General features: G+C 41.5%; 1 protein-coding gene across 2 annotated transcripts; it reads right to left on the reverse strand.

Annotated features, from left to right (window-relative positions):
* Positions 1 to 580: 580 nt before the first annotated feature.
* On the reverse strand, positions 581 to 12,860 carry rps4x (ribosomal protein S4 X-linked). Of its 2 annotated transcripts, none has more exons than XM_083788706.1 (7): positions 12,814 to 12,860; positions 11,924 to 12,001; positions 11,009 to 11,189; positions 8,279 to 8,376; positions 4,335 to 4,506; positions 1,816 to 1,973; positions 581 to 723 (listed from the first exon to the last, which is right to left on the reverse strand). In XM_083788706.1, the coding sequence occupies exons 1-7, from the start codon at positions 12,814 to 12,816 to the stop codon at positions 622 to 624; spliced, it is 792 nt and encodes a 263-aa protein (XP_083644832.1). In that variant the 5' UTR covers positions 12,817 to 12,860; the 3' UTR covers positions 581 to 621. The 2 variants fall into 2 exon arrangements, with proteins under 2 accessions (XP_083644832.1, XP_083644833.1); XM_083788707.1 differs by lacking the exon at positions 12,814 to 12,860 and adding an exon at positions 12,699 to 12,721.
* Between the last annotated feature and the right edge of the window lie 10,517 nt (positions 12,861 to 23,377).

The following is a 23,377-nucleotide window of genomic DNA, read 5'->3' on the forward strand; positions in this document are numbered from 1 at the left end:
GTCTTCCAGAAATAATAGACTAGTCTTGGTTAACTAAATATCAATAATTCATCTTAATGCAATGTTATTTTTGCCAGAATATTTAGCCTTTTGAACACCACACCAGTCGACTAAATATGAAAAATCTTAAGTCTCTTAGGAAACAATTATTACTGACACAGAATCAGTGTGCATGTGCAGTAGTACGAATACTAATCCCAAATACACTAATCTCAATCACTAATCTGATGGCACCATATGCACTGCTCTTTAGACAAAAATAAACTAAACCAAAGTTAAAATTACAAGTTACTCGTGAAGCATTCAGTTTATGATCAAAAGTGACTTAACTTTCCAGTACACCAACTTTTGTAGCATGGAGAATTTATTCACTCGTTCCAACATTTACCTTCAAATTATACATTTTCTAACAATGCAACATACCTACACAGTATAAGACTAACTTTTTCTGCCAAACTTACTTACAGTTTTACACAATGTCCCGGAATTCAATTCCTAAACTGTTATCATATTGTGGTGATCAATGTATGCAGTGGGAAAACGCATGCAGCATTAAAGAAATCACACCAAACCAAAACTGTAATCTTTTGTATACAACAGTTTATTTAAACATGGGTTGGTTTAGCTGCTACCCTGCTTGGCTGCCATCCTTTTGTCTCTCTCCTCGGCAATGGTCAAGCGGATACCCTTTCCTCTGGGCAGGGAAACCCAAGGCTTGTTGCCCTGTAGAACACAGACCAGGTAGAGGGGTTAGAAAGAACAAACAAAAGTGTGTGACGGGAAATGCCATCAAGTCATTCTTCATTTACTATAGATTAGAAATAGCGATCTACCAGTTTATATACTTTGCAACACTGGAGCACAGGACTTCAAATTCAAGATTGCAAGCAGAACATCAAGTTTCATTTAAGACCTCAGATTTTAAACGACATGTTGGGAGCTTGCATATACTGTAGGTGTTTTTTTAGCGAAGAGATTTAGTGTAGAGCTACAAGTACGGAGCCAATCCCGGTCAACTACTGTAAGTACTGTTTTACTAAGTATAGCGTTTAAGTGGGGTTTTTTGTAGAAACTAAGAAACTCTGTGAAAAGCATCTGATCTGCCCTGCAGAGTGCAGACAAGAAATGACTCCTTCAGTGCCACCTGGTGGTCACCAGTTTAGGCTCTGAGTGCCAATTCTCCCAATTCTGAAATTACGTCTTTACGGGCATGGCACTCAGTACAAAGACGTCTCGGTTACGGGATTACGTCCCTGGCACTTATCCTGTTTAAAGGGCCACTTCGACCCTTTTTCAACCAGAGCATATTTTAATGATATTTAGGACACAAGAAACACTTTCCTGGGCTACAAAGTCACTCTAGTCAAACAGACCTTTTCTGGCCATCGGGTGCAAATTTCAAATTGTGCTACTGTTATCTACTACAAATGCTATTAACATTGAGTGACTGCAGTTTCTTCCAGAGGTGAAATGTCCCTTTAAGCTTTGGCAATTTGATACAAATAAAACAAATCATTTTATATAGGAGCTCAGAACTTCTTAGAGACTGCACATTTCACTGTACATCAGGCAATTAGAACTGTCATCAATGCTCCATATCTCATCAGTATTAGTAAGTCTGAGAAAAGCTTTAAGATTAACAGATCGAGTCAAAACCACTCTATAGTAGGAGGAACTTTCACACTGGCATGTAAGAGGACTTGCGAGTGATGGGCAGTACATTTCATTGCAGAGCATTATGTCCTGTTGCCACAGCTACAGGGCCTCGTGAGTTTCTGTACGTCATGTTGCATTTCTTATGCAAGCCTTCCTCACCTTGCCAATTACAAAAATGTTGGCCAGCCTGGTAGCAAATGTGTTGCCGGCGGTGTCCTTGACGTGCACCACATCAAAGGAGCCAGGGTGGCGCTCCCTGTTGGTGATCATGCCAATACGCCCCAAGTTAGCACCTCCTGTCACCATGCACAGGTTACCTGCAGGGAGAGGACACAACACCAGGTTAGGCTTGCATGTTCTCACACGGAAAACTACCAGCCATACGTTTGGCATGACCACTTAAGTCCTTTATACTTCATCGTATGACAAATACCATAAATGGCAGACCTACACAATAAATATCAATAATTTTATTTGAGGAGCTCAGAACTTCTTAGGTACTACTGCACATATATCACTGTACGTCAGGAAATTATAACAGTAAGTACAGAGGAAGATTAATTTCTTAACCCATTCTGACCTGAGATCAGATTAAAAAAATGTCTATTACATCCTGACAGTTTCATTATTAACCCATTCTGACCCGAGATCAGATTCTAAAAGTGTCTTCGATTTTTCAATAGCTAAAGCACGACATGATGCTAACACCAAAATGGGTTCCCGTACAGAATGGGTTAAGGACTTGTTATACGTGGTTGCCAAGGCACGGGCAGTAAAATAAAGGAAAGAATCTCTCTCTTTATACCAAACACTCAGATGAGTAGGACCCCCTGTACAGTTGCGATAAGCCATTAACCCTTACCAGTGTCAAACTTGATGTACTCTGATCTTGCTTAAACTAGGAAAACACATTTATGCCATATCATCATATCGAAAACCTGACGATAAGTCTCATAACGTGATATTATCATACTATAATTAACCGAATGTCTGTCTGTGTGTGTCTGTGTGTCAGAAACACTGCCGTAACTCCTTACTGCCTGCACCAATCACTCCCACTTTTCACACAGGCATTGACCATATGAATATGGAGGGCGTAACGAAGCCCTTTCGATTTGACACATTAATGATTATTAATTTATTTATTAGTCAATTACAAACGCACCCGGGCGCAGTACCCTTCACGGCCACAAGGGGGGGCAAATATCTCACAACGGGTAAGGACTAGTGTTGATAAATTACCCAGCCCTAAAAAAACATTTAAATAAATTGCATCGTAGAATGTGCACAAGAGCTAGAAGGTTGGCTTGTGAATGTAAAACACTCACATCAAGCTTTGCTATTCAATTAGGTTAAGATAATATCCTCTTAAAAGCATTAATAGTGGATTCAGTAACTATGTCCTGGCTCGAAGGCAGAATCAAAGACGTCTCATACTGAATGAGTAATTGGTCAAACACTTTAACCGACAAGATTAGCAGCAGGCAAAACAACTCGTCACTATACGAGTTTGTTTAATTCATGTCAACATAGTCTAGAATGCACCGTTGTTAAAGGACCACTTCACCACACAATGTTGTCTCTCATAGAAAGGTTGTGGGCCGTTCATAAGTTGAAAAGTGTAGTTAAGTATTTAAGTCCAGAATTTCACTGTAGAACTCAATAGTTGACAGTCTAACTGAAAGGCTGCTAGTTTTCTACCTCCCAATTTAATTAATTAAATTGCATGGCAGTCCATTCAGTATTAAAATGGATAAAAGAAACAAAAACAAAAAAATCCAGTTACAGCTAGTCTCAGCCCAAAAAGAGATGCCATTCTAGAAGTTGTGTCAAGGTATTCATCTGAAATGAATGGGACTTTTATCTTTTTCCAAAATATTAAATTGAAATCAAATTGAAAATAGATTAACAGCCATATAAAATTGTTTATTTCTTTTTAAAGGTGGGGCTCAGCACACTCCAGGATGGATTTTGCATTTTCATTGCTGATCAAACCAAAGATGTCATCATAGCCCCTTCCTATAAAGTGAGAGGATCCTAGTACTGGATGATCAGGATCCCTCTTGCAGTACAACTGCACTCATGCAGTTGGCACATAATGGGCAAAAATGCCTTTCTACAAGCCCAACCTGATCATCTAGAAGCATTACACTTGTTTACAACAGGGTCCACCATGTTCAATTCATTAAAAAAAAGGTTCTGTGGCCATTACGGGGATCGAACCCGCGACCTTCGCGTTATTAGCACGACGCTCTAACCAACTGAGCTAAACGGCCTGACTAAGTGGACAACGTACAAATGTTTATTTCTTTTTAAAGGTGGGGCTCAGTATACACCAGGATGGATTTTGCATTTTCATTGCTGATCAAATCCAAAGATGTCATCATAGCCCCTTCCTATAAAGTGAGAGGATCCTAGTACTGGATGATCAGGATCCCTCTTGCAGTACAACTGCACTCATAATTATAACAGTCAGTGCTCCATATCGTAATCACATCAGTACCTGTAAGTCTTAAGTCTAGCTTAAAGAGAAACTTAACCAATAAATACAAAACCACTGTACAGAGGAAGATTAATTTCTTCAGGACTTGTTATACGTGGTTGCCAAGGCACGGGCAGACAAGTAAAAATCTCTCTTTATACCAAACACCCAGTTGAGACAAGCCATTAACCCTTACCAGTGTCAAACTTGATGTACTCTGTGATCTTGCCGGTTTCCAGGTCGATGCGGACAGTGTCGTTGGACTTGATGAGGGGGTCGGGGTAGCGGATGGTGCGGGCATCGTGGGTCACCAGGTGGGGGATTCCCTTGGTACCGACCAGGAGCTTCTTCACCTTGCACAGCTTGTACTAAACCAGGAAGACGGACAGTTAGTATGGCCAATGGCTGCTTCAGTGCTTCTCATTCACTAAACAGGCTAGTGAATCTCAACTAAAGCCAGTGACGTTAAGATACAGACTGCCACATAAGGCTGCAACTAACGATTAATTTCATAATCGATTCATCGGCCGATTATTTAAACGATGAATCGATGAATCGGATTATGGCACCTTTTTGCAATTACTTAAACAAATTAGCTTCAAATTATTTTAGGCATGTTGTAACTAACAATAAAAATGAATACTCATTCAAAATTAATATTTTACCCCCTTTTTTATCCAATTTGATGTCATTGCCATTCCTACTTGTAATGATACTGTAATCTGTAATGTTGACCATGTATAGCTGACTGTCTCTTTCCATTTCTATCTCTGTGACCCCAATTTTTATTTTTTAATTTCTATGGTAAAATCAATTTTGAGAGTCCATTTGGTTCAATTTTTGCACTCTGTTACAGACCCTTTAGGGTCCACTTGGTTTACTTCCTAACTATCTATAATGTAGCTGGAACTCCCACTATGAGAACCACTGTCCTACACAGTCTGTGTGGACGCGCGCACACACACACACACACACACAAGTTACAAGTAGCATGCTAGCTGATAGCGAAACCGTTCTTATTTAGCAGCCATATTGGCATGTTCTCTAGGGTCTAGGCTCTAGTATCACATATTGCCAAAGTTAAACAGCACTGAATAAACCATTGTTAAGCAAAAACGTTCACGGAGATTTTTGCCCTGTGCCCACTTCAATGCGCTGCTGTGATTACACAGGTGGAACAAATGAGGAGCTAATGATCGTTAGCAAGCTACACTGCTAGTGCTCGTAGCAAGCCTGCAAGCTCACAGATTCAGACATTGTGGAGCATTTTTTGTCATAAGACAAACAAATATGGACAGTGGCCGTGCTCACAAATGCCATGTTTTGGGACCCGTTTGGGGCATTTTGCAACCGGTTGATGAGTTTGCAGATCAGCAGATCGCAGCCAGACGCTCTCCCTCTGTGTGTGTGTGTGTGTGTGTGGGGGGGGGGGGGGGGGGGGGGGAGACTGAAGTTGGGAGAGAGAGGGGTAGATGCGTTCAAGTTCACGTTCAAGACAATGTTGTGTTGTGTTTATACCGACCCGTTGCATATTGTTCGTTCAGCCTAGTGCCGTTACTGAACGGTAAAAAGAAAGCAGCTTTACGTTACATTTTAATTTGGAAAACACCCGCGATAAAAATCTATAAGATAATTCGTTGGCAACGAATTTAATTATCGATTTTTATCGATTTAATCGATTCGTTGTTGCAGCCTTACCACATACACCTTCCTGCATTCACGTCAAAATAAAGTTGAGCTGGCTTTAACTACCGGTATATGAACTTAAGGTTTCAGTGAAGCAATGAAGCTGTACGTTTTGTTTAAACATTTCCACCTTTTTTCTCTCTCCCTCTCCACATAATTTCTGCTGTTCCGTAAATTAATGAAAACCTCATTCTTGCCATTTAACCCTGCCCTTTTAACACTCCTGCTGCTAGACTATTCTGCTTGGCTGTCTTGGGCTATGCTAAGGGATTAACATTGGACGAAGGAACTGTTTTTCGGGGCACACAGCAAACTGTTCTCTTATAGCGAGAATCACACCGCATACATCAAAAGAAAGCCCAACTTGTCCACTTCAATTTAAAAAAAAATCATGATTTTACCATCTTCCATTCTGGAGATATTGACCTTTTTCTAGCACCTGCTTTTTCCTGCACTACTCGCTTGAAAAAACAGCAGAGATATGGAAGGTCAAAGTTGACAGACATTTCAGTTCAGTTTTTTTATATGAACACAAATAATATCCTTACACCGAATGAAAGCCCTCAATGTCTACTTTTAGGAGGAAATCAATATACACATTGATCCCATGTACAGTTTGTCAGTAATGTGTGTGTTTATTGAATGCAGCTTGCGGCCACCAGAGAGAACTTTAGAGAAAGCATGGACCTGAACAACTATTATTCACAAAATAAGGCCTATAGTGATAATAAAAATCACACCCCTGTGAAGTGAGCAGTGCAACTGTTGCACTGCTCACTTCACAGGCGTGTGATTTTTATTATTATTACAGTATTAGTTTTTTTCTTATGAAAGCAGAGTCTTCTGTTTCATACGGTATATAGTATGTACATGTCGCTATAAATCCATGAACAGCTTGTAGTAAAAAGACAAGTCAACAGCCAGGGCAACCGTGTTGGTGGTTCAGAGAAATGATTTGTAATAGTCTGCTTGTATGTCATGAAACTCAACAATGCTAAAACTCTAAATACTGTGGGGCGAAAAGTAATGTATCTCCAGTAGATGGGGAATTCCTTCCTGCATTTACCCAGCAGATGGCTTGAGTCTGTTATGGCAACTGCTTATTTTATTAAGGTGGAGCTCAGTACTTCTTAGAGGATGGATTGTGCATTTTCATTGCTGATCAAATCCAAAAATTGTCATCATAGCTCCTATAAAGTGAGAGGATCCTAGTACTGGATGATCAGGATCCCTCTTGCAGTACGTTACAACTGCACTCCTCTACGATACTAAAATACAGGGAATTGCTTTCTGAACCCTAGCATCCCTGTGCTGGAAATGTCATGATAGGACAATACTCCCATAAAGTGAGAGGATCCTACTGAATGCTGTGCCGTCATATCATAATAGGCAAACATTTAGCAAATATAATTTCTCCAAAGAGCCTTTAAGTAGGATAAATGGAGGGAGCTTAGTATAGACCCCTGAGAGACTCTGGTCAACAAAGTATACAGGCCATGGTTTAAGTAGTTACGATGCACAGATTCACCCTTTTCATCAAGTGGGGGAAATAATTTACAGCTTAGTGCAAGACTACTTTGGAAGAGGTTTGGGTTGTGGTTATCTTTCAAAATATGTAAATATTATCATGGCAAAGCAACTACACAACCCAAAGCTCTACCCCAGTGGCCTTGCACTTTAACCCATTCTGACATGAGATCAGATTCTAAAAATGTCTTCTATTTTTCAATAGCTAAAGCATAACACAATGCTAACACCAAAAGGGGTTCCCACCCACAATGGGTTAAGCATTACACTGTAAATGTGATTAATCTACTCAACAGGGCAGCCCCACAGTGAGACAAGACAAATGGCAACAGGTACAGCCTCATCCTCTTCTAGTCTAGTGAATCACACCAGGCACGTTGGCAAGCCAATCAATAACCAGCTAGTACTACGGATGCAGCAGTAGGACGGTTGCCTGGAAGTGACAGACTAGATAGAAGATCCTCCAAATAACACACGCCTTGTCTAGTGTCCCATCCGCTTTATGAGTATAGACTACGGACAATGCATCCAACATCAACTAATTTGCAGTGACATGAGATGCAGCAAGTCCACCACAACTCAAAATTCTTCTTCACCGGTTTTGCACCCACTGTTTGTAAACTAAACTCTCCTGGTGAACTATGACATTTTTACTAGAACATTAGAGATAGGATACGAAAGGAAGCACGCACATCTCCAGGAATTCTACAGGTGCTGGTCAAACATACGTACAATGAAAAAGGAAGGGATGTCCGCACACTGAATTGAAGCTCCCAGGAAGATTCTTTATTTGTAACAACGTTTCGACCACTGTACAGGTATGAATACCTGACGAAGACCCACAGTGTTATACAAATAAAGAATCTTCCTGGGAGCTTCAATTCAGTGTGCGGACATTAAGACAACAGAAAGATGCTCAACTCTCACCTTGGACTCCTCGGCTGTGATGCGGTGAATGGCGAAACGTCCCTTCACATCATAGATAAGACGGAAGTGCTCTCCAGTCTTCTCGATGCTGACCACATCTAGGTCGTAATAAAGTAAAAAAACATTAGTATTAAAAACACAAACCATGGCATTCTCCATTCTGGGGCTAACATTCAGCAAAAATAGAAGATCTACAAGCTCACAACCACCGAATCGATTCAGTGAAGAGGGGGAAAGAAAGTAAGTGGGCCAAGGATAGACCTCTGATGAAAATATGAAGGCTTTTAAGATTGTTAACACCTTTGAAATGGTCCTAAAGCAATTCTCTTCACCTGGTCACCAACAAACCAGAAAGCCACTGAAAATAACAGGACACCAAAATCACAGGAGCCATTTAATCAAATTTACCAGCCAACTAGGATGTTAAAAAACAAACCGGTTGCCATCTGTCCAAGTGACTTATTAATTTACACAACCTCACCAACTGCTGGCAACAATTTCAACCTAAACAAGCACTCACTCAGTGTCACTTAGTGTTAATATATATAAATAGGCTGTGTTGCCCTGAGTGTGTGAGGCTTCTGCTGGCCTTGGAAATTAAAATGCCACACCTTGGCATGAAGCTGCTGGCTGGCACAGAACAGAGGTGAAGGACCTGACTGGGTGAGAGGCCTGTGGTGCCAGGACAGAGGACAGACGTGTGAAGATGAGTTCTGTAAACACCAGCTCAAAAAGCTTGTCACTGCTAGTGTTAATTAAATTTTTATCTTTTACGGTAACTAGATTTAAGCAATAGGGACAAGATCCGGTAGGCTAATTACAGTAATTATGCATTTTCTTTTCAGAAATGGTTCAAGTATAAGTTACAACACATCGTGAGCTTGTAGATGGGCTATTTTCAAAGATTTCTGAAAATAAACACACGCAAGTGATTCAAACTAGGAATACACATTTTGCCATATCATATCCAAAACCTGATGATAAGTCTCATAACGTGATATTATATTGATAAATTACCCAGACCTAAAAAAACATTTAAATAAATTGCATCGTAGAATGTGCACAAGAGAGCTAGAAGGTTGGCTTGTGAATGTAAAACACTCAAATCAAGCTTTGCTATTCAATTAGGTTAAGATAATATCCTCTTAAAAGCATTAATAGTGGATTCAGTAACTATGTCCTGGCTCGAAGGCAGAATCAAAGACGTCTCATACTGAATGAGTAATTGGTCAAACACTTTAACCGACAATATTAGCAGCAGGCAAAACAACTCGTCACTATACGAGTTTGTTTAATTCATGTCAACATAGTCTAGAATGCACCGTTGTTAAAGGACCACGTCACCTAACAATGTTGTCTCTCATAGAAAGGTTGTGGGCCGTTCATAAGTTGAAAAGTGTAGTTAAGTATTTAAGTCCAGAGTTTCACTGTAGAACTCAATAGTTGACAGTCTAACTGAAAGGCTGCTAGTTTTCTACCTCCCAATTTAATTAATTAATTCAATTGCATGGCAGTCCATTCAGTATTAAAATGGATAAAAGAAACAAAAACAAATAAATCCAGTTACAGCTAGTCTCAGCCCAAAAAGAGATGCCATTCTAGAAGTTGTGTCAAGGTATTCATCTGAAATTAATGGGACTTTTATCTTTTTCCAAAATATTAAATTGAAATCAACTTGAGGTTGAAAATAGATTAACAGCAATATAAAATTGTTTATTTCTTTTTAAAGGTGGGGCTCAGCACACTCCAGGATGGATTTTCCATTTTCATTGCTGATCAAACCAAAGATGTCATCATAGCCCCTTCCTATAAAGTGAGAGGATCCTAGTACTGGATGATCAGGATCCCTCTTGCAGTACAACTGCACTCATGCAGTTGGCACATAATGGGCAAAAATGCCTTTCTACAAGCCCAACCTGATCATCTAGAAGCATTACACTTGTTTACAACAGGGTCCACCATGTTCAATTCATTAAAAAAAAGGTTCTGTGGCCATTACGGGGATCGAACCCGCGACCTTCGCGTTATTAGCACGACGCTCTAACCAACTGAGCTAAACGGCCTGACTAAGTGGACAACGTACAAATGATTATTTCTTTTTAAAGGTGGGGCTCAGTATACACCAGGATGGATTTTGCATTTTCATTGCTGATCAAACCAAAGATGTCATCATAGCCCCTTCCTATAAAGTGAGAGGATCCTAGTACTGGATGATCAGGATCCCTCTTGCAGTACAACTGCACTCATGCAGTTGGCACATAATGGGCAAAAATGCCTTTCTACAAGCCCAACCTGATCATCTAGATTGGCTATTTTTGCCACTTTATTTATATATATATATATATATATATATATATGTATATATATATATATATATTAATTATACGTCTAGAGCCAACATTTGTGAAATCAAATCAAGGTACCATCTGTTGAAAAATAGTGCCGCGCTACGAGCTTGTAGGTCTGCTATTTTTGAAAATGCAGCACAAATATTTGAATTCATATTATTTTACAGCAAACGCTTTTTAACTCAAATCTTAACTCAAATTACATACAATTTTTGGGGTCCTTGACATGAAATATGGAGAACCACCGATACAGAAACATGAGGTGTTTCATAAAACGGTCTAGAAGACTTTTTTATTTTTTATTTCGACATCAGGCCTAAATGGGTTAAAAGTTAAACATTTAGTCTTTTATTCCTCTCTACATCCACTGAGACAGACTCACCCATGAATCCAGCGGGGTAGGTGATGTCGGTGCGGACCTTTCCATCAACCTTGATGAACCTCTGCATGCAGATTTTCTTGACCTCATCACCGGTCAGGGCGTACTTGAGGCGGTTCCTCAGGAAGATGATGAGGGGCAGGCACTCCCTCAGCTTGTGGGGACCGGTAGAAGGGCGAGGGGCCTAGTAGCAGGGGACACAGTCAGGTCAGGGGTACGTCTCTATGGCACACATTCTCGTGAGATTACAGGAAACAGACAATAAGGCTGTTCGGGGAGGGGAGTGGGGAAATTGGAAAGCTTGGATGCATCTGTACCCCGATCTGTAACTGTCCTGTGATCCCTAATGCGGCGCTGGCTTGACAATTGAATTTCTCACAGACAGGACCAATATCAGTCTCACAATAAGCATGATCAAAGATGCATGCCCGTCTTGTGAGTATCACACAGTGGTGACAAGGAGTCAAGGGCACAAATGTCATAAAAAATAATCCAAACGACTGAAATCCAAATGCCTTATATTGCGAAGTTGTCCGACTTTGCCACATATACACTGAACCAGTTAAAGCACAATTTGACTGAGCAATGCATCCTACACATGTCCTATGACAGATATGAATGTATGCCCCATCAAATGCTAGTTTTCTACCTTCCAAACTATCAATTAATTCAATTGCATGGCAGTCTATTCAGTATTAAAATAGATAAAATAAAATAATACAGTTACAGCTAGTCTCAGCCCAAAATAAATATTAAATGTGACACCTGGTAAATTGAAATCAACTTGAGGTTGAAAATAGATTAACAGCCAGCCCCCCAAAACAGGAGCACGTATAACAAGACAACTAGTTGCATAACAGCTTGTAGATGTTCTTTTTGTTTCTGGCCAGTAACAAAAAAAAAATCAAGTTTACTTACAAAAACTCCAGTGAGCTTGTCCAGCATCCAGTGCTTGGGCGCTGCGACGCGCTTGAGATGCTTCTTCGGTCCTCGTGCCTGCAGTCAGAGAACAACACGCACACGTTAATAAATACAGACAAGACAACACAAACGCCAGAATATATACACTAGTTTGTGCGTGGAATGGATAACGCGTGAGACCATCAACCAAATTGACAGACCGCTTAGCATAGCATGCTAATGCCCCACTAGCAGCCGCAGTCCCAGACCATTACTCTGGTTGTAGCAAAGGATGGGACTTTTATCTTTTTCCAAAATATTAAATTGAAATCAACTTGAGGTTGAAAATAGATTAACAGCCATATAAAATTGTTTATTTCTTTTTAAAGGTGGGGCTCAGTACACTCCAGGATGGATTGTGCATTTTCATTGCTGATCAAATCCAAAAAATGTCAGCCTTGCCCCTTCCTATAAGACCATTACTCTGGGTGTAGCATTTTTTTTACGACCGGGTAACACCACAATATTGTTTAACAAATACGTTTGCCAAATATTGACACATGCACTAACAGCGGACGAGTTGAGGCATTAAATATAAATGGGGAATACTCATAATAAACGCTTCTTTATAGAGCTCCGTACTCATCTACATGAATTAGCTACAACGATGCTAACTAGCAGTCAAATGGAAGCCCGGCGCCGCGGAGTGGAGCGGGGGGCCGGCGGACTGGTTTATAATAACATCGGTAAATAAAAGAACATCGTTCGCTGGGAGTTTAATATGGAGCCTAACCATCGCTAAAGATGTGATATCATAGCGTGCCGTTGATAAACGTGTGATATTACAACGACAGAAAGCGATGTTTTAAGATTATCTCAGAGATGGACCGTGAGAAAATACTGCTCACCATGTTGGAGTTTGAGCGGAAAAGGACCTCCTAGCTTCCGGACTTCGGTGATAAGACAGGTTACGGGTGACGAGAGGGGACAAAATAGACCATAGATAAACCGCGATGCTAATTACTGACCTCTACCGTTAGTGATTGATTGAAATATTTATTAACAGTTTGCAGAATTTACAGTACATTTCAAGCACAAACTCATTACAAAGACTGTTAACGGTGAGTGGACGACCCAATTAAGCATTACACTTGTTTACAAGAGGGTCCACCATGTTCAATTCATAAAAAGAAAAGTTCTATGGCCATTACGGGGATCGAACCCGCGACCTTCGCGTTATTAGCACGACGCTCTAACCAACTGAGCTAAACGGCCTGACTAAGTGGACAGCGTACAAATCAAATACCGCAATTACACTGGTTGGTATAAAATCAAAGTACCGGTAGCCTATAATATCTTATAGTGGAGAATGTATAAAAATGTCTTATTTTATATTTCAAGCCACCAAGGCAAGGAAAGTAATTATTATTATTATTTTTGTTGCAATTCAACAACATTATAAAACATAGAGATATATAAAGACACAGATCATTATAAAGAGAGAGAGAACAACATAAAAGATCATTTAATAATATTAAAGATTGAAATTAGGCAGAATCACTTTTTTTTCCTTCAGATTATATAATTGAGGTCTGTAGCCTGCAGATTTCTAGGAGAGGTTGTTCCAGATATGTGGGGTGCATGAAAAATTAATGCTGCTCTCTCTCTCTCTCTCTCTCTCTCTCTCTCTCTCTCTCTCTCTCTCTCTCTGTCTATAAGATATCATTTAATTTACAGTCTAACTGAAACTGTGCACGTGACCTCTGTATTGCAGTGTTTTTAATAAATGTGCTTTAAAGGCCAAAGGTCTCTCTCTCCCTCTCTCTCTAAATATAAAATGCTCATTAAAGGCAGAATCTCAAGAGAAAGACTGTACGTGTGTCTGTAATACGTAGCCCACTATTTTTCCAGGGAGTGCTCACATTCTTCACATCTCATCTCTCTGTCTCTCTAGTCTCTCTCATCTATACCCTGCATGTGCTGTGCGTATATGCATGCGTGTGTCTTGGCCAGGAAATGCCAGCGCTCAGCGCTCCAGTCGGAGCCAAAGCTCTGTTTATGTATACCAGAGGCAGATAAAGCCACTCCTGGGTCCTTGGGTATAGGCTGCGTACAACTGTTCCCCTGCCAAGAGACAGCAGTGAGACAGACAGACGAGCGGTCCCACTGCGTCACTGGCTCTCCCATGGTTACTCTTCCCTGTTTCATCTAATCAGCAACCCTGGAATCTGGATGAAAGTCTCTCTCTCTCTCTCTCTCTCTCTCTCTCTCTCTCTCTCTCTCTCACACACACACACACACACACACACACACACACACACACACACACACACACACACACACACACACACACAGTCACACACACACACACACACACACACACACACACACACACACACACACGCACGCACGCACGCACGCACGCACACACACACACACACACACACACACACACACACACACACACACACACACACAAACACACACACCCACACGCACAAAATTACTTAAAAAAAAAATCAAACGATACATTGCCAATTTGTCAAGTACATAACTGATTTGTGTATTTGTTTATTGCTAGATTTTATTTGTGAATGTGCATTATTTTTTTAATTTTTGTTTTATTGTTCTGTTTTAGTTGTAGGCCTACATCTGTATACCCATGTACCTGTCTAAATACTTCCTTAATGTAAACGAAGTCCACACCCACAACACCAGAGGGAGTGCAACAAACCATGTACAACCCAGATTCGGCACAAACAAGGGACTAAATTATTTTCGCTCCTATGCCACCAAAATGTGGAACGCCCTACCAACAGTCATTAAGACATGTGAATCCCTTGACTCCTTCAAAACCGCTCTCAAAGGGCACCTACGGATGGCTGCAATTCGAAACTGGCCTCTGTAAAATCTGAATCCCCCCCACCGCCCCCCCTCCCCTTTCCCCTCACTGTATAATGTATCTTTTCCCTTTTTGCTTCCTATATTATGAATTCCTCATGTTCTGTTCTTTAACTACATAGAAGTGTCTATTTGTATGTCTCTAAATGTTTTGATGAATTGAACAATGTGGACCCTGTTGTAAACAAGTGTAATGCTTAATTGGGTCGTCCACTCACAGTTAACAGTCTTTGTATTGAGTTTGTGCTTGAAATGTACTGTAATTCTACAAACTGTTAATAAATATTTCAATCAATCAATCAATATTGCATTTGTTTTATTCAGGACCCCATGGACTATAGAGGCTCATTCATGTGTCTCTAATGGGGATCCTTTAATAAACATAAACACAAACACACATTCATGTTCAGCCATTCAGGGTCACCCCTGAAAAAATAAGAATATTATAATGTTGTGTAAAATCTTTGCCACGGACATGTACGGACAGATTGAGGCTCTCGAGGTAGTAGAATATTTTTGTAAGTATGTGACAATGCTGCAACCGGATATGCAGGCATTCTGTCCATTATTTTCAATAACGTGTGTGATAATGCTTAACCCATTTAGGCCTGACCTCAAAATGTAAAAGAATTCTTCTAAATCCTCCAGTTTTCTGAAATAAATATTTTCACGATAAAAAAGAAAAAGAAAAGCAGATCTACAAGCTCGTAGCGCGCCAGCTACATATTGACAGTTACATATTGTAGTACATATTGACAGTTTGACACTACATATTGACAGTTTGAGACTAATGAGAAAATTATAAAGTGCATAAATGACTGAAATGACTTTACTGAATAAGTTACTTTTTATAGGCTATACTTGTACAAAATGGGTTCTTCTGTATGTAGGCCTACAGTACTATGGATTTGTTTTGACGTCCAGATACCATAATGTGCAGAAATTAATTTAGCTCCTATGCCTCCAAAATGTGGAACGCCCTACCAACAGCCATTAAGACATGAATCTCTTGACTCCTTCAAAACCGCTCTCAAAGGTCACCTACAGAAGGCTGCAATTCGTAATTCCCCCCGTAAATAAAGTCTGAGTCCCCCCACCTCCTTTTCCCCTGGCTTACTGTATATGTTTGTTCCTTTTTACTTCCTTTATATTGATGATTTCCTGTTTTTTTTATATTTTTTTATAGAAGTCTATATTCTCTAAATGTTCTGATGAATTGAAAATGGTGGAACCTGTTAACAAGTGTAATGCTTAACCATGGTGTCAGCCACAGTAACAGTTTCTGTATTGTGCTTAATTCGTTTGAAATGTACCCATTCTGCATACTGTGAAAAAAAAAGTAAAGCACGTAATGTCCAGTAGGTGGCGGCAATGCAACACAAAACACACTCTTCAAACTCTACGCACACATCACGCTCACATGCGAGTGGAACAGAAGTCACTGAAATCCACCAGATTTGAGTTGACCGGGACCTTGGACCATAGACCATAAAAACCGGGACCAATCAAACCCTGAGTCCCGGCTACCACCCTTAGATTCCATATACTGTATGGAGCTGACCCGTTCTGATTTTGACATTCCATATAATATGTTTGATTGATTGATTGAAATATTTATTAACAGTTTGTAGAATTTACAGTACATTTTAAGCACAAACTCAATACAAAGACTGTCAACTGTGAGTGGACGACCCAATTAAGCATTACACTTGTTTACAACAGGGTCCACATTGTTCAATTAATCAAAACATTTAAAGACATACAAACATTTAGAGACATACAAATAGACATTTCTATGTAGCTAAAGAACAGAACAGTAATTCATCATAATGGGAAGCAAAAAAGGGAAAAGATACAATATACAGTGAGGGAAAATGGGGTGGGGGGGTGGGGGACCTCATCAAACCCTGTACACCGTGTTACTGGTTACTAGTGTTGATGATTCATTGTACGTTATATATTTCTAACTGTTTATAAAATCAATAAAACGAACCAAATGGACCCATACAGGTCGGTCTATTATTAGTATTACTGTTACTAGTCTACCATTACTACTACAATTATTCATTTTAACTCATTAATTATACAAAGGAAAGGAAATGTACTATGTTTACCCAGGGTAACTGGACTAAGCTCAAGAACTTGTTTACAGCCAGGCCCTGCTCATAGAACATTTCATGGTTGGGGTTCAATGCCTTGTCCAAGGGCACTTCAGCGGTGGTCATTTTTAACGTGCCGGTCCGGGGATACGAACTAACGACCTTCCGATATCAAGACCGCTCCGCAAACCGTTCGGCCACCGCTGCCCTTGTACCAGTAAGATTCCCTGAGGGCGAGAAGAGACCTCGGTGAGGTCGTGTGCACGCATCTGCCGGGGTGACGTCACATGGCAGACTGCTGGCCGAGCGCTGGCGCTTTGGCATGGGAGGTCAGAACAGGTCAGCTCCATATATGGAGATCTAAGGGTTTGAGGTCAGATGTAGTGTTGCTGGCCGGCTCCATATATGCAGATCTAGGTGATGATCCAGTCTTCTCCATGTATGGTTATCCAGGGTTAGATGAGGTCAGTGTCGTGATCTTTATATTATGGAGATGGCCATATGTGGTGGCGTGACGTGTCACGAGGTGTGACCATATATGGTAGGCGTGATGTCATGCACTAGCACTATTGCACTTTGGGTTATTGTACAGTATGGTTATTTATTTGTATGCCCAGTGGTGGAGCTCTAAACTGAATTTCGTTGTTTCATGCAAGCAATGACAATAAAGATCTATCATATATGGAGGCGTGATGTCATGAGGCGTGACCTTATATGGAGGCGTGATGTCATGAGGTGTGACCATATATGGAGGAGTGACGTCATGAGGCGTGACCATATCTGGAGCCCGACCAATGTCGGGAGATGCATGTTTTCATAGTAAATGCGACCTACAGTCGCAACAACAATCTACAGAATAATTATCAGACAAGAATGACATATTTCCGATCAGTATTCAACATCTTTATTTTTCTCCCAAACGCAGAAAAGGTAACAAAAATACAAGCATTTCTTTTCCTCCTCCTTCCAAATAAGATCTAGTTCATTTACATATTCATATAGATGTACATATACATGTGAGAGCCCATGGAGACCAAAAGTGCTTTCTTAAAAAAAAAAGAAAATCATCTTTGAATAATATTCATTATCGACTGTCATTAGGGAAGAAAAACAAACAAACAAACAAAAGGACAAAGAATTAAAAAAAGAAAACTCAATTAAGAACAAAGCAAAAACAACATGATAGAAACAACCGTTAAGTGTACAGCTCTCCCCTCGTTAATGTCTAATTGAGATCAGACTTACTTTAGTCTAACAGTGGTTCTCAAAGTGCTGAGGTCCTCCATGGGGTCAGAACCAAGTGGACCTTTATAGGTCTGTAACTATGACATTATGTGGGGGTCCATGGCCTAATAAGTGCCAAACTGGGGGTCCTTGAAATTAAAATGATTGAGAGCCACTGGACTATATAGTGAAAGCTGGAGGGGGGGGACAAAGTAAAAGAATCAGTGCAGATAAGCTGTACAGCTTCATTGAAACGGGTGGACTGGGAGCAGACTGGGACCGGGACAGTGGTCGTACTGAGTATCTTTTCAAACATTGCCATTTAAAGAACCACCTTGTGAACTGCCGATGTGTTGTTTTATAAGCTTACAGATCAACGAAGAGATTTGGTATAGAGGGAAGAAAATAAATTAAGTGGCTAAAATTAGAGCACTGGAACCTTGGGGGGGGGGACCCCAGTGGACGAAGTACACATAGGACTTAAGTGGTTAAAAAACCTCCATAGCAGTTGCAGAGGCTAATGTGTGTTGACCCTATTAGGCATGCAGCGCTCGTGTCGCCTTTTATATGATACGTCGTGCTTCTCGTTTGAGAGAACGTGAGCAGGTGGCCTCGGAACGAAAAATGAAGAGCCGCTCAACTTTTCATCGACCACGTCTTACTTTGTTGACTTAACCAGCAACTGTTCCCTATCAGGCTATAGGCGTTGCCCTTTAAAATGATTGAAAATGTGTGCTTATATATAGAGCAATGAATTCAGACTTGAGGTATGCCCCCCCCCACCCCACCCCCCGAACACACACACACACCAGTGATTTGAACATGTAAAATAACTGCACATACGGGAAGATCCTCAGTAAATTTCACTCCCAAGCGTATAAAACTACCCAGAGTTAACGACACCGATGATCAAACCCTGTTTATATGGAGTTGAATCTAAACATTGCCTTTTTTGTCTTCCAGTCCAACACAGCCTTGCCTCACACAGCCCAGCCGCCCCAGCGTGTGAACAAGCTCTTTGTTATCATGTGATATACCGTGTCACCAGGGTTTGACTGAGAGAGAGGGGTCTCTTTGAGAGCAAACGCCGGCCAACCGGGTGCTCTGGGTTCGAGGTCAAATCACCTACCAGGAAAAGAGAAACTCGCCTAGTTTATGTAATCGCTCCCTTTATCAATCGAATTAGGATACGTGTTAAACCTCGTGTCGGCGGGGAAAACGATCCGTCATTTGTCTTTTACGAGCGCGAACGAAAACCCACCACGACCTGGGAAGGTTGCGGTGAAAGGAAAACCGAGACCACCACCCCGACCCCCTCCCCCCCCCCCCCATCCACCGTAATGAGGGGCCGACTTGAGAGCTGATAGATGTACTCAGCGGGGACCGCTCTGCTTTATGAGGTCACCACCGAGAGGAAATGAAAGACTGAAGCAATTTAAACAATGTGATCTATAGCAAACATGAGGAACTTCTCAGGGGGATGTGTGTGTGTGTGTGCGTGCGTGTGCGCTTACGTGCGTGCTTGTACGTGCGTGTACTCACTCACATACACACAAACACACCAAAATACCATTCTCAGCTGGGTTTTGAAGGCATGACTTGAAAACAGTGCTTGCCACAAAATCAACATGGCCGCACAGATGGAGACAAATCACGCTGTTGTACTTGTAAAGAATGCTATAAGAATGTTTTCATAACCCATTTAGACCAGGACACAGAAACAGCAGGGGGGGACACGCAGGGGTGTAGCCACTTGAACGTAGCGTTCCTATTCGCTACGGGGGGGCGGCGGCGAACATTCGGCGTGAATATAGCCAACCTAAAATATGGTGATTCTTTTTTAGGTCGGTTATTTCCGACAAAGAGATTTGGTTAAGTGGGAAATACTACAGTGGTTAAAAAAGGGGGGTTGATGAATGTTGAAGTTTCTGTGCTCTCTTTCCCCCGCTTCAGTTTGTTCTGTCTTTTCCGCTCACGCCAACAAAATGAAAACGAGAAAAGAAGAAATCTAAACAAGGCAAGGATCTGCGCACGCTTGCCTCCATCATAGCGGCGGTGTTGTTGTGGGTGTCATAACTCAAACATCCTAGATCTAAAGAAAGACAGGAAGGAGTGAAGGGAGAGGGAAAAGGAGTCCCATTTTCCCCTTTGGTGGGGTTTTCATTAGTCACTGGTCATTCCTTCTCAGGTTTCATTGTAAAAGAAAAGGGCGAGAGAGAGACAGAGAGACAGACAGAGAGAGAGAGAAAGGAAGGAAAGGTTGGCGTATGGTGACTGCCTGATTGACTGAAACCTGAGGCCCTCACCAACATCAAAAACAAGTATAGAACAGCGTGTGTGCGTGTGCGTTTGCACGCATGTGTACGTGCACACATGTACCATGCATCTCTTCTTGTGTGTATACTGTGTGTTTGCTGGTATGTCAGTGTTTGCATTTAAAGTGTAGTGGGAGAAGAGCCAAAGTGAAAGAGAGTACTTGAAGAGGTAAGCGTGCACACTTGAGGAACTCAAGATTGGAAACAAGTGTGTGTGTGTGTGTGTGTGTGTAAGCTGACCGGCTGATCCCATTAGTAAATATATTAATGAAGTTCAGTGGTCTGGTCTTCCTATGTGCACAGCTTTGCTCATATTTCCCCCCCCAGATGCACGGACGCACACACACACACACACACACACACACACACACACACACACACACAAACCTGATGTCCTAGAGGTAATGTGTAAGTGAACAAGTGGCTGTTTCACGGCTGCTACTTCCATTACTCCTCTGTAACACCATCCTTATGGCCCTGTGTGTGTGTGTGTGTGCGTGTGCGTGTGTGTGTGTGTGAGACAGTTGAGCGAGATGCATGCGTTTGTCAGTGTATTTGGACTTGGGTGCTAGCATGTATTTGCCTGCGTCTGTGTGTGTGTGTGTGTGTGTGTGTGTGTATGCGCGTGTGTGTGTGTGTGTGTGTGTGTGTGTGTGTGTGCGTGCGTGGTGCGGGACCCCCAGTGCTCCAGATGACAGGCAGTGTGTAGGTCCAGGTGAAAGGCCTTTGTCTGCTCGTCTCTCCTTACCGTGACAGATATAGGTCACGGCGCATCAACCCGACTCCCGTCCAAACCTACACACAGCAACAACAGTACAGCTCTTATGCATCTTATGTCTCCTCTATTCACCCCCCGGGGTCGGATCGCTTTCAACCGCCCACTACTTACAGTGGTTGTCATAGTGTCGTTCCCCCCCCCCCCGAGGGTCCTTGAGGGGCACCCCAGGAAAGTTTGTTAAGAGTTCAATCAATTTACAAGCTACACAACGCGCCACAATGTCATGTGTTCCTGCCTATATGACATGCCCAAGAAAGGGTTGAAAGTGTTTAATTTCAGAGTGAACCTTGTTTGAAGGAAATCCCAACGAGAGAATGTACTGTCTGAAGGATGACTTTTCAGATCATAGGTTTCTCTCTCCTCGTCTACAGTATAGGTATAATACTGGCCTTTCTTTTCCAATATTTTTCCAATACCAAGCCATTTTATCCCTCGTAGTTACTGCACTTTGTAGGGTCAGCATAGAGCTGCCGAAGTCCTGACGTCACTCGCTCATCCCCTGGTTCATGGACCTTTTTCTCAATGGAGAATAACAAGGGGTCATCTTAAAATCGTCTCATATAATGGTCCAAAGATGTCTCTGCGATATTGTCAGGGAGGTGTCTCTGTGTCGTTTACGACAGTCAGTCAGTCATATTTCATACAGTCTGCTTCTAGCGAAATGTAACTAATTCAGCAGCAGTAACAATAGTGTTTTCTCTCAGTCAGTTGATTCTTCACATCCATATGAGTGAAACGCCCCGGGATGACATGTTTATTTTTCAAACACAGTTCTTAAATGAGGCGATCTAAAATCCCCCCTATGGGGATCACAATGCAACTAGAAAGTACATGAACCTCTGGACTTATAGCGCCCTCTATACCGATATTGACGTCAGACTTCGGTGCTCTATACTTCAACTAATCTCACACAACAATGGGTCCCCCTGGCACCAAATATCTTCAAACGGCGGCTCTAACGGGTTAATAAGTAGCACTTTTTGGGATCCTTTGACATTCAAACGTTAGAGAAACCAGCGGTCTACAACGACCTGCAAGTCAGTGGTGAGTGGTGTCCTTGCGCTGCCACACATTAACCCATTTTGGTGTTAGCATTATGCTATGCTTTAGCTATTGAAAAATAGCAGATCTACAAGCTCATAGCGCGCCACCGAGTGGCGCGCTACGAGCTTGTAGGTCTGCTATTTTTGAAGAATCGTGAAAAGTGACATGAAAGTGTTTGAGAACGACTGACATAGAAAGACTGCTTTTCCCAAGAAAACAGTCAGGATTTAGAAGACATTTTGCAGTCAGGATTCATGTTCTATAGGTGATTTAAGGTAGGACTCCAGTCAGGATTCATGTTCTATAGGTGATTTAAGGTAGGACTCCAGTCAGGATTCATGTTCTATAGGTGATTTAAGGTAGGACTCCAGTCAGGGGTGGATTCATGTTCTATAGGTGATTTAAGGTAGGACTCCAGTCAGGGGTGGATTCATGTTCTATAGGTGATTTAAGGTAGGACTCCAGTCAGGGGTGGATTCATGTTCTACAGGTGATTTAAGGTAGGACTCCAGTCAGGATTCATGTTCTATAGGTGATTTAAGGTAGGACTCCAGTCAGGATTCATGTTCTATAGGTGATTTAAGGTAGGACTCCAGTCAGGATTCATGTTCTACAGGTGATTTAAGGTAGGACTCCAGTCAGGGGTGGATCGCAGTGGTGTAGGATTGGGTTGAACTTCAAAACAAAAAAAACACAAGGAAAAAAAAAAACCCAAACAAAACAGAGAGAGAGAGAGAGAGAGAGAGAGAGAGAGGAAGAAATTCGAGATGGCCGTTTTCTCAAACAATCAGTTTCTTTGTGGAAACCGAGACACATGAGTCCGTTTCTCCCCCGAGGGAGAGGAGAATCTAAATTTGTCCACAGAGGAGAAAACAGGAAACCTAGTGTTGACCGTCCCATAAACCTCCACGAGTCTCCCATAAACATCATCGCTACTGTATATACGTATCCAGAGACAAGAGGCTGTTGTTGTTGTTGTTGTTCTTTTTGCCTGTAACGCAACACTCCTCTGAGGCAAGAAGAGAAGTGCAGACCGAGGTTAGAGAAGGAGAGAGAGAGAGAGAGAGAGAGAGAGAGGGATTAAAAAAAAATGCAACAGGTGTGTCTTTGT

Source organism: Protomyctophum parallelum, assembly GCF_964188405.1.
Source record: "Protomyctophum parallelum genome assembly, chromosome: 18".
Classification (NCBI taxonomy): domain Eukaryota; kingdom Metazoa; phylum Chordata; class Actinopteri; order Myctophiformes; family Myctophidae; genus Protomyctophum; species Protomyctophum parallelum.